The sequence below is a fragment of the Rhodnius prolixus genome, unplaced genomic scaffold (assembly GCF_049639745.1).
Source record: "Rhodnius prolixus isolate KJV_2025 unplaced genomic scaffold, Rpr scaffold_14, whole genome shotgun sequence".
NCBI classification, from domain to species: Eukaryota; Metazoa; Arthropoda; class Insecta; order Hemiptera; family Reduviidae; genus Rhodnius; species Rhodnius prolixus.
Window position 1 is genome coordinate 5,122,239 of NW_027411594.1, and position 11,928 is coordinate 5,134,166.

The following is an 11,928-nucleotide window of genomic DNA, read 5'->3' on the forward strand; positions in this document are numbered from 1 at the left end:
ATCGTCGCCACCTATAGCCAATAAGAGTCTTCTAAATTCCATTACCCAGTTATAAGGCAATTGAATAGTATCTGACTGTTCAGACAAACCATTATAGCAGACTCTTGGTAGACTATCATGAGGTAGATTTAAGATTTTTGACCAGAATCCCAACATTCGTTTAAAAATTAGAGCTTTAATATGCAGCCGATTACTTTCCAAACGGACAAAAGCGTCAGGCGTATTGCGAGAAAGATGCAGTAACGATTTTAGGAATTTTAAATGCACTCTTTCCAGAAGGTCGAAATAATTAGGGCTCCAAATTTCCGAAGCATATAGTAAAACACTCGAAACCATACTGTCAAAGATGTACATCTTATCCCTCCAAGAGTTGCACCCGGATCTGGCTATGAGACTCAACACGGAAGCCATAGCGACAGAACTTTTTTTTACAAAGTGCTTGGCCGCTAAGATAAACTTGGCGGAGGCGGAAAAAGGGACCCCTAAGTACGAAGCACTGTTTACCAAACTTAGCTTACTTCCTTCATATAAAAAATCCCTTACTTTCTTCGTTCTACCTCCTTTGTGACAGTGTAGCACTACCGTTTTTTGCGGGTTCACTTTAATTTGATTAATTTCACGGTAATCCGACAGCAATTTCAATTTATTTTGTGCATCATACCAAGAATAAGAGGTTATTGCCACATCATCTGCATACATTAAGATCGTGACATCCTTACCACCCTTAAGGTGAATACCCTCCATACCTCTTTCCCTAAAAAAATCACTCAGGTAAAAATTAAAAAGCAGCGGACTGAGCTTTTCCCCCTGCAGAACCCCCTGCGACACTTCTATTTCATTAGAAAGACGGTAGTCTTCCTCTATTAACAACGTGGCTTTATCATAAATCTGTTTAATTACCCGGATAAATTTCGGGCTAACCCCTATATTAAATAACTTTTCCCATAAATGATTATGCGGTATAGAGTCAAAAGCTCGTCTAAAGTCAACAAAAATTACAAAAATATTTCTTTTTGTTAGACGTAACTGATAATTAATTGCTGAAGATAAAGCATCCGTGCAACTTTTATTTTTCCTGAAGCCGAACTGTTCTTCGGGAATGATACTGTTACATTCCGACCAATTAGTTAGTCTCACACTAAATAATATGAATATATAGTTTTCGTGACCGCAAATTGTTAAACTTAGGATGGAAGATTTGCGAGGGATCGGTCAAATAAAACAACTCGTCTCTTTGCCAACGTTTCGAACAAATATATTATCCTCTTCAGGGCGTGGCTATGCGGGTTTCTGTAACTCAACCAACCCGCATAGCCACGCCCTGAAGAGGACAATATATATTTGTCGAAACGTTGGCAAAGAGACGAGTTGTTTTATTTGACCAATTCCTCGCAAATCTTCCATCCTAAGTTTACCTAAATAATTCTCCAAGTCTATGAAATTTAAATTTATTTATGTAAAACTTTGGTACGATCTCCAAACTCTCCGAACTTCGAAATATTTTAAGGCAATTGCCTTAAAACTAATAAATAGCAAAGAATAATCGATCAGAATTTTTAGCTTATCAACGCGAACAACTGTTAACTGATACCATCTCTCTTCTACAGTTAGGTTTTGGGTAATCTTGAGTTGATTATCTTACTCGTACTTTTAACTGGCAAACTTTTCATCAGTTTTTCCGCTTAACCCCTTTTTTAGTTTTTCTGGAAAAAAGTTTTTGAAGGAGAAGAAAAATTTTTTTGTTGGAAATATTTACCAGTTTTAAATTAACATTTATTTCACTAGAAAAACAATAAATAATAAATGAAATAAAGTAAACGAATTTTTTTACAAAAAAAAAATGATGAGGTTAAAAATTCAAAAATGGTAAACTTATGGCCTTGGAATGATAACGTGACATAACATTAGTACGTGAATTTGATAATTTCGATCAGTTTTCAAGTTTTGCACTTGTGGTAATAATGCTACTTCTTAGTAGAGTACCTAGATGGATGCAAACATCGCTAGCTCGCCAAGTGTCCGCTTCTCTTTCATGTAAGGTTTTTCACTGAGATTTTCAAAAAAAAAAGAAAAAGAAAAATTATGGCATTATCACTTTTCATGAGTTTCCCCTCAGTAAATGTTTTATAGTTATAACGCGCATATTTTCTTTCAAAAATTAGTAACGTTACATGATTTTTTTTTTTTTGTAAAGCTGTACATTGTACTGGAAACGGAAGTTTAGAGAAAAGCCCTAACTAGAACTGCACAGAAATGCATTTGAGGAGGGGGTGGAGATTATTCAAATAAACTTATCGATTTACTGTTCATCATGTTTGGTGATTGATTCAGTTTCAATTGGATGAAAAAAATAATTGCCAGTTTCAGTCATGATACATTTATTCTGCCGAGCTTTCGACCTAGGCACTAGGTCATCTTCAGGGCTAATTTACAAAGTAATATTTTACGTGTACATTACAGGTTTGGTGTGTCTTCTGTCTTGTCTGCTCATAGACTGAAGATGACCTAGTGCCTAGGTCGAAAGCTCAGCATAATAAAAATATATCATGACTGAAACTGGCAGTTATTTTTTTTCATCCTATTATAGATCTACTTTTAAATACGTATTTCCATTAAATACGACGTTTACAGGAAATCGTCAAAAAATAAAAATAAATAAATAAATAAAAATAAATAAAAAAAAAAAAATAACGAAAAGGGAATTTTCAGAAATACGTATATCAGAAAAGTGTCAAATGCATTCGCTAAAGTGGTATATCCGGTTTGGATTTTACTTTAATCTTGCAATTAAGGAAATTAATATTGTTTGAATAAAAAAAAGAAAAAAGACGGAACAATAGACTGAAGTGGCTCCTTAGAATTAGATCTCTTATCAATGCTTAGAAGTGTCTTCTAATCGAATGTGTTTTATTGTGTTTGTTTGTCTGTGTGTAGGCATAAATCGCAAATTCAAATTTACTATTTCGACTCGTGGAGGGACCCTGGACCATCAGCTTTAGGATTAATATCATCAAACCGGAACTATCACCTTTTCTTTTTACTAGAAAATGGTTTTTCAATCTTGAAAAATAATTTCCTTTAAATATGATCTTACCCAGATCTGTAAGTTTTATTTCGAAAAATTGTCGTCCCAGGAAGGCAGTTCTGGCGAAATGGCGGAAGTTAACCTTATCTCTAAAGTATCATTCAGGCGTAATGTACGGCCTAATTACCTGTATAAAAGTTAATATTTTGGTGGTTATTGTAATTACTAATTACAATAATAAAACTATTATTATTATTTATTTTCTCTTCTCTACTAAACCTAGAAGAGAAGCATTTATTCTGAACGCCCACAAAAGTCTCCCTGAATATACAGTGACCAGAGTTATATGCTCCACCCACTTTTTTTTTAACGGCGGGAAATTTCGAAAAAATAAAAAACACGTATTTAATCATTTTTAGTCTAGTTTATTTTCCGTGATTGACCCATTTTTTTTAAACCCTTGTATCTCGAGATACAACATCCAACTTTTGTTCTTCAAATGGAACGTTATATTTTTTGTTGCATATTTTTGTAGTATTTGAGCTTTTAAAAACAACAAAATAAATTTTAGCACATAATGCGAGAGTAGTTCGAGGTTACCTGGATAGAAATTTCCATGAAAAGTGCTTAGGGGATCTCATTGTCCCATCCAATGGCCACCTCTTATCTCCGGACGTATCCCAAATGGACTATTTTTTGTGGGGATACTTACAAAAATAAAGTGTACAGTAACCTTAATCCCACGGCTTCAGTCGATGAGCTGAAACGTCGAAATAACTCTAGCCTGCCTAGATCTTGACTTCGCCACCATAAGTGCTGCTACAAGCAAAGTGTGGGAGTCCAGAGTTTTGGCTTGCCTATCCGTTGGTTGTGTCCAGTTTGAATAGATTCTTTTAAAAAAATAACGTAATTTTGACAGTAAACTGAAATTTGTTTTTCATATTTTAAATTACCATAACTTTTGAAAAACCTAACCGATTTCAAAAAAAAAATATTTTGTTGTTTTTAGGAGCTCAAATACTATAAAAATATGCAACAAAAAATATAATGTTCCATTTGAAAAACAAAAGTTGGATGCTGTATCTCGAGATACAAGGGTTTAAAAAAATGGGTCAATCACTAAAAATAAACTAGACTAAAAATGATTAAATACGTGTTTTTTATTTTTTCGAAATTTCCCGCCGTTAAAAAAAAAGTGGGTGGAGCATATAACTTTGGTCACCCTGTATATCGATACTCTTGATGTACATAAAAATGCAAAAGTACGAAGAATTATAAAATATACATTACTAACATACATTGCAAATTAATTAAGTAGTTGAAAAATTCAATGATAATACATATTAAATGTAATAGTATTGCAGGACAATTTAATCTAAGTTATGTCACTATTTTTACGTAATTGTACATACAAAAAAGTACATTACGTAGTATATTTTGAGCCGTTCAATTGCACAAATCGATATAAACTTCATAAAACTAAAAAAAAGCGAAGAAATGCGATATATATTGTTTGTTTTTTTTGAAATTCCTGTTTATAATATAAATTCAAATAAATTTATCGCTAACTTTCAGGTGCCTGCTACTTGAATTTGAGTTGAATTATAGCGACGATTTACATTACAGTTCGGGAATTACTCGAAATGGCTTCTGAAATAAATTATTTATTATTTTTAAATGTACAAAAACATTGTAAATCTTTATTATTTCGGGAAATTCAATATAAATATAAAAAGCTATGACTGAGTCCAAGTGCTTTGACACTTAAATTTAAGATACCTTTCAACAAAGTGGGGTTAATCGATTTGTGCAATTGAACGGCTCAAATAATTATTATAATACTTGAACAGTGCATTACTGAAGTACTTAATACTTATTATCCTACTCGTGATTTTAAATATATAAAATTGGATTGCCTTATATATAAATCGTAGGCTTCCGTCTTGCCCTATCTAAAGTACGTAGAAAGTGGGTTAGACTTAGTGGCTCGTTTTGGCGTTCTGGTTCGGAAATCTTGTTCAGTTAAATGTTAATTAACTAACTTGTCTCTGTATGGGAAGGTTTTAAGTGCCTGGCTAGAAGTACTGCCTCTTTATTGGCTATCGTTGTTGAGCTACTGCTTGCTGATTGGCTAGATTGTTCAGAAAGATTTCTGAACGACTTTTTTTTTATTTAGATATAAAACTAAGTCCATTTTCTGTATCATTTGATAATTTAAGTGCTCTTTTACCCAAGAAGAGGAGAACCATTATGAAGCTAGAGAAATAGAGCAGTATGAATGATGCACTTGAAATATGGACTCAAACGGCGCCTACTTTCAACTAGCCTATGAAATGCACTGAAATTTTCACCAATGAGAGCAGTTTGATAAGCCTTCTAGAGAGAGTTATGCGTACTTAGCTAGCTACCACTTTTAGCGCTACCCATATCTGAAGAATGAACTAATTTTTCTAGAGGACTACGCCACTGATTCAAACCCCACCCCACCCCCACCCCCCACCCAAAATCCAAAGTCATCCTAAAGCCAAATTTCCCACTCTTTCCCAAAAAAGTAACCAGCGCGGGGAAGGGCTTCAACAAGGTTTTACCTACCCTAAATTCATGATAAAATCTTGCAAGAACAAGAGCAGCAACATCTTCAACAACAGCTGCAGCATCCAATAAGGAAGGAATCCTCTCAGAAGTTCCCAGACATCCTAACCCCCCCTCAAAGTACAGTTTGTTGTTCCTCATTCCAGCCCTAAGCTAACTTGTCTTCATTTGAAGATTATTGTTATTTCTCCCGAAACTAGTACATATTTTTCTCACTCCATTTGTAATTACGTTAATTCTTTACATGATTACTTGTAGCACTAGGGGTACTGTTGTATTTTTTTTTTTTTTTTTTTTTTTTATGATTTAAGGCGCGTCAATATCTAAGGTTATTGGCACCCGGAGCTTTTTTCAGTGCACTGGCGGCCTTCGGAATCTCTCGTTACAGACAGCACTGTCCATCACCAAACAGTGAGCTGTAAGAAGCTCCTAGGAAGAGAAAATCTAAGGGTCAGCAGCTGGATTCCGCGAGGGAGTCCAGTACGCTAACCTCATATCTAATCCCTTCCCTGGGTACTGTTGTATTTTTTTTTTTTTTTTTTTTTATCTTTTACTGAAATTTGCGACGTGATGTAATATAATGTCATGAATGAAGATTGAAGGCACCCAGTGGCGACACTCCATTAACGTGAACAGATGCACTATACTGCTCTCATGAGGAGAGTAGATCGCGGGGCCATCTTCTCTTCAATCTCCCTGGACGATAACCTAGTAATGTGGAAGAGGATGAGCGTTCAATTAAAGGATTAGGATGAGCTGCTGCTGTAAAGGAATGAAATTTCAGAGAAACGAGTTTTAGTAAGGTCGTTACTGAAAGGCTGATTTCGAGGTCATGATGAGTGGTTGAAAATTTTCAAATAATTTAAAAAACAAAGGAAAAACAAGATTTTCGTTCTTTTTTCCAGGTTATCTATGCATAATGACAGCATCATCTTGTCTCGGTTGGCTATCACCCTATACCATAAAGCTAACATCCGGAGAAACTCCTACGTACACTAAAATAAGGTTGGCAACATTGATTGCTATGGTGGAAGTTGGCAACGCAGCAACCAGTTTGGGTGCACCATATTTTTCAGATAGGTCTCTTCTTTCCCTAGTTTTGTATAGAATATTTTTAGTTGTTAAGTAACCATTTTAAACAGATAACTAATATTTTCAGACATTTATTTGTATAAAATTTCATCATGATCAATCGTCACTCATAAACGGAACTAATGTTATGAATCGTGCTTATATTTTAAATCTAAAAATGAATAGTTTTAATAGAATAATTATTTTTGTAAGCACGAAGCACATATTCAAACAAAAATGAAATTTTAGGCGGAGCTTTACGTTCAACCACCAATAAGGTGTCGTGCACGGGGGTGGAAGCTCATACATTACTATAAACAATTGTAGGCAGGTGTTGGTATAGTGGTCAAGAGCGTGGCTTTGTAAGTGGAAGATCCCCAGTTCGAATCCCCTGTGTATGACTACTTTTTATTTGTTAGTAAAAAAAAAAATTGTTTATAGTAAAGTATGAGGTTCCGCCCCTCGTCCACGATACCTAATTGCTAGTTAGGGACGTTAAGCCCCGCCTTAAAAAAATAGGCGATTACTTTACAACTACTTCATACACAAATATGAACAAAACAGAGAACGATATTTGAACGTGACTTAAACGGCGCATGTAGAGTGACGACCTTCAAGTTAGACCTGCACTTTAGAATACCCCACATTTGCCTACTGCAGATAAAAGTAAATGCGTTCATGTATTGGTGTAGATAAATTAATGTTAAATCAACATTTACCTCATTATGTATGGACACATTACTCTCAATGTGTATACAGGGTGATCCATTTAAAACGCACCAATCGCTAATAACTTTTTAGGAAAGCGGAATTTCGAAAAAACAAGTAAACTATATGTTTTTTTTTGGTTTAGTTTTCAAATTTTCCACCCCCGATGCTGTATCTTCATTTTTGGAGGAGTTACGGCTAAAATCCCAATTGGGGTTACATAAGGACCAATGGTTTTGACAATGATTAGAAAAATTACATAAAAAACTTTGAAAAATGACGTTAATCCTGTTTTGATATCATTAATATTAGTCGAGATATTTAAGATCAAAGTTACAATTTTAACTATTCGTGAACGGTTTTCGATATTAATTTTCCACCAGAAATACACGTTTTGGGAGGTCCTCTGACTGCAAAAAATGTTATTTGTGACGCAATGAACAAAAATAATAATAATTGAAGATTTTAATACATGTAGTGTTAGTGTAATGGTTGTGGGTGAGTCAGGATAAATTTGTTTTATCATCAAATAAAAGCAATCATCACATCATTTTAATGCACCTACTTTGCAAGACTTCTTGACCTATGATTACGGTAAGAATATCTTGCCAGGGTGTTGGTCTAGTGGTCATGAGCGTGGTTTTTTAAGTGGGAGATCCCCAGTTCGAATCCCGAGGGTGCAGCCATTCACAATACTTAATACATCATAACACTTTTTTAAATAAAATGTAGTTAAACGTGGGATTCGAAATGGGGACCTCCCACTTAAAAAGCCACGCTCTTGATCACTAGACCAACACCCTGGCAAGACATTCTTACAGTAATCATAGGTTAAGAAGTCTTGCATACTGGGTACATTAAAATGATGTAATGATTGCTTTTATTTGATGATAAAACAAATTTATCCTGACTCACTCATAACCATTACATTGCAATACATTTTTTTAAATCTTCAATTATTATTACTTTTGTTCTTTGCGTCACCAATAACATTTTTTGCAGTCAGAGGACCTCCCAAAACTTGTATTTCTGGTGGAAAATTAATATCGAAAACCGTTCACGAACAGATAAAATTGTAACTTTGATCTTAAATATCTCAACAAATATTAGGGGTATCGAAACCGGGTCAACGTCATTTTTCACAGTTTTTTATGTAGTTTTCATAATCATTGTCAAAACCAGTGGTCCTTATGAAATCCCAATCGGGTTTTCGGCCGTAACTCCGCAAAGATACAGCATCGGGGGTGGAAAAGTTGAAAACTAAATAAAAAAAAAACATATAGTTTAATTCGTGGGTTTTTTCGAAATTCCGCTTTCCTAAGAAGTTATTAGCGATTGGTGCGTTTTAAATGGATCACCCTGTATAGTTCATTATGTATAACATCACAATTCCAACTTCCGACGAACAAGACTTAGTCCCACTTTTTTGGCAGAAATAGACTGTATTAACAACAGAATTCTTTGTTTACAGATTTGGAAGAAAAACGACTTTGCTATTTGCGGGACCATTAACTGTAACTCTATGGACAATTAGTCTCTTTACCAAGAATATCGTCGTACTTCATATAATTCGGATACTACAAGGTGTTGCTTTGGCTTCAATAGTAAGCATAGCGCCCGTATACTTGGCTGAAATATCCGCAGCAAATAGAAGAGGAGTACTCTGCGGAAATTACGCTGTTGTTTGGAATTTAGCCACATTATACTCGTTCATTAATTCAGAATATCTGTCATTTGATATGTACACGCTAAGTTTAATTGCAATTTCAATACTGTTCTGCTCTACCTTCATATTCATGCCCGAATCACCGTACTTCTATTTCATGAAAAATAAACCGGATAAAGCGAAATCATCGCTTCAATGGCTAAGATATAATGAGGATATTGAAAAGGAATATCTAGAGATTGAGGAGGCCGTGCGAGAAGATATGAAGAACGCCGGAAGTTGGATAGATCTTGTAGCGACAAAGAAAGACCGACGAGCCCTCCTTATCGTGCAAATAGTTGCTCTGACACGGTTCCTGGTCGGTATTAATCTCTTCGCAGCTTACGCAGAAGACATATTTACCAAAGCTGGCTCATATATATTCACACCAAATCAACAAGCAATTGGCCTTGTTCTGTTGTTCACAGTGAGTTCCGCTGTTGCCTCTTTCTTTTCAGATATAGTCGGCCGTCGGAAACTGTTAATATATTCACTAATTGGCACTGCAATTAGTAATATTATCATAGCACTATATTTCGGCTTATTAGAGTTAACCTCCCTACAGGTTACACCATATGTTTGGATAATGTATATTGGCAGTTTAGGTTGTAGTATATTTACAAATATTGGTGTTGTACAGTTAATGCCAACTGTTAAAGCGGAATTCTTTCCCTCGCATACCAGAAGCAAAGGAAGTGCTTTGACAACTTTTATCTCTGCTTTTGCCATTTTCGCTCAGTTAGCCGCATTTCCGGTTATCACTAAATACATAGGCATGTATTTCAATTTTATTTTATTCACAGCCGCTGCTCTGATTGGTTATGTGTTTGCCCTGATTTATGTGCCTGAATCAGCTGGTAAAACTCTGGCGGAAGTTAATGAGACTGTTGATAAGATTACTTCCTGTTAGTTTTTTTTAAAGCACTTGGAATAGATTTCAGCTGTTCAATGAGATGTAATGTGGCAGAGGAGAACCCCAAATAGTTATTATAACTTCCCCCAACATCACCTGCTTGTTAAAGTTAAGAGCCTTTCTGTTAAGAGACCAGAGGATTGTGTCTATTCGATAATCGTACCGCAGGATTACGAGTTAGATCTTCTAAATATTGTCCTTTATTATTATATTGTAAAGTTTTTGTCCTTTTATACTAAAAACTTCACAACTACAACTAGTGCCTATCACTAGTTAATTTACTTTATGTGTGGGTTTGATAAATAATAAAACTCGCTAAACTTGTAAGAACACTGATTTATTAACACATTAACATTACTAACATTAGCATTTACTAGCAACTACCGCTATTCATTGCAGTTACCATTTACAACAGTCACAACAGTTTACTGTTACTTATTCACTACGTAACGCCACAAAACTGTTCCACGACTGACCACTGGTCCGCACTGCACTGAATTGCACTAGTCTCAGCTGCACTAACAAAGCTGTATTCACTAACTGACTAACCGCCTAACTGGCTCACTCTGAAGCACTCAGCAACACTGATTCTCTCAAACTGTTCCTTCCAAAGTGTCTCTCCAAAAACTGACTGACACCAGCTGTGTCTGCCTCCCTTTAACTGCGACTGCCCCTCTCCAACTCCGTCTGTCCATCTGTCTCACTCTTAACTCCATCTGTCTCACTTCCACCTGCCACTCACTGGCTGGGGAAAACACATACTGCCACCGCCCCAACTGGGGCCTTTCTCTTAGCTGGCTTTTACACAGCGGTGGACCGTTACAGGCTACGGTCACTAAACTCCTTGAACAATCTAGCCCCTTTCTTCTCTGGCTCAAGTAGAGACCGGCCTTTTGTTTACACAGTGGTGGCCTGTTACCGACTTTGGTCGCTCAACCCCTAGAACAATCTAGACCTTTCTTCTCTGCCCGGATCAACTTCGTTACAGTATTATTGTCGATTTTGATCTTTTAAACTAGAGATATCAAATAATAAATTCTTTCTATTGGTTCTTAAAACTATAAAAATAATTAAAATAAAATAAAGTTAAATTCTGATTGTGTCATATATTTTCTGGAATTTGGGAGAAATTAATAAAATTTACCAAATCGATTAGCTTTCTTACATTCAAAATATTTTGTGTAATAATATGTGTGGTCAGCACAATATGTAAAAAGTTAATATCTGGTTTTCACTTCCCTGAATTTCTTTAAAAACCATTTATTACTGACCATTAAACCATTTAGTGACAATCTCACTGGCATCTCCTAGAAATGGACAATCAATAATAAAGATTCCTCTTGAGTGAATTTCTAATCGCACAAGGATTCACATACCTAGAACGGAAATAAAAGTAATAATTTGCTGAAAGGGAATCGCTGTGAAAAATCTTGAAAGAATGGAAGGCCACAGGTTTGTCGAGGTAGCTGGAAGAGGTAGAGGAGGATTGGAGTTGAATGGTGGTGAAGGGAGACTATTGATGGATGTGGAGGAACAAGCCTTGATTTTCAAAGGGCCGCAGCGATAGAAAGGGAGCGAGCAAGACTTTGCCCTAAGACAATATCCCTTAAGGACAATAGAAAAGAGTTCACTACACGATAACCTCAGCGGTAAACCTTTGCTAAACTAATGCTAAAACTAAACTAATGCTAAAATAAAAATAAACAAACTTTACAAATATTTACTGATTATGTAACAATAATAATTATTAGCTTATTAATTAGGCTATTAAATTAAATATTAAATATTGCTTATCATTAATTGCCATTAATTATAACTTAATCTTTGTTTATTGTATTTTTAATAATTGATTAATTGCATATTGTATTCAATTACTTTTAGCCTTACAGATAAAGAAAATGCCTTAAAAAGTTA

General features: G+C 35.2%; 1 protein-coding gene across 1 annotated transcript; it reads left to right on the plus strand.

Moving 5' to 3' along the window:
- The first annotated feature begins 1,587 nt into the window (after nt 1-1,587).
- On the plus strand, nt 1,588-11,924 carry LOC141451721 (putative metabolite transport protein YwtG). The gene is made up of 3 exons (XM_074123301.1): nt 1,588-2,034; nt 6,523-6,697; nt 8,868-11,924. Exons 1-3 carry the CDS (start codon nt 1,962-1,964, stop codon nt 10,009-10,011), a joined length of 1,392 nt encoding a protein of 463 aa, XP_073979402.1. The 5' UTR covers nt 1,588-1,961; the 3' UTR covers nt 10,012-11,924.
- Nucleotides 11,925-11,928: the final 4 nt, after the last annotated feature.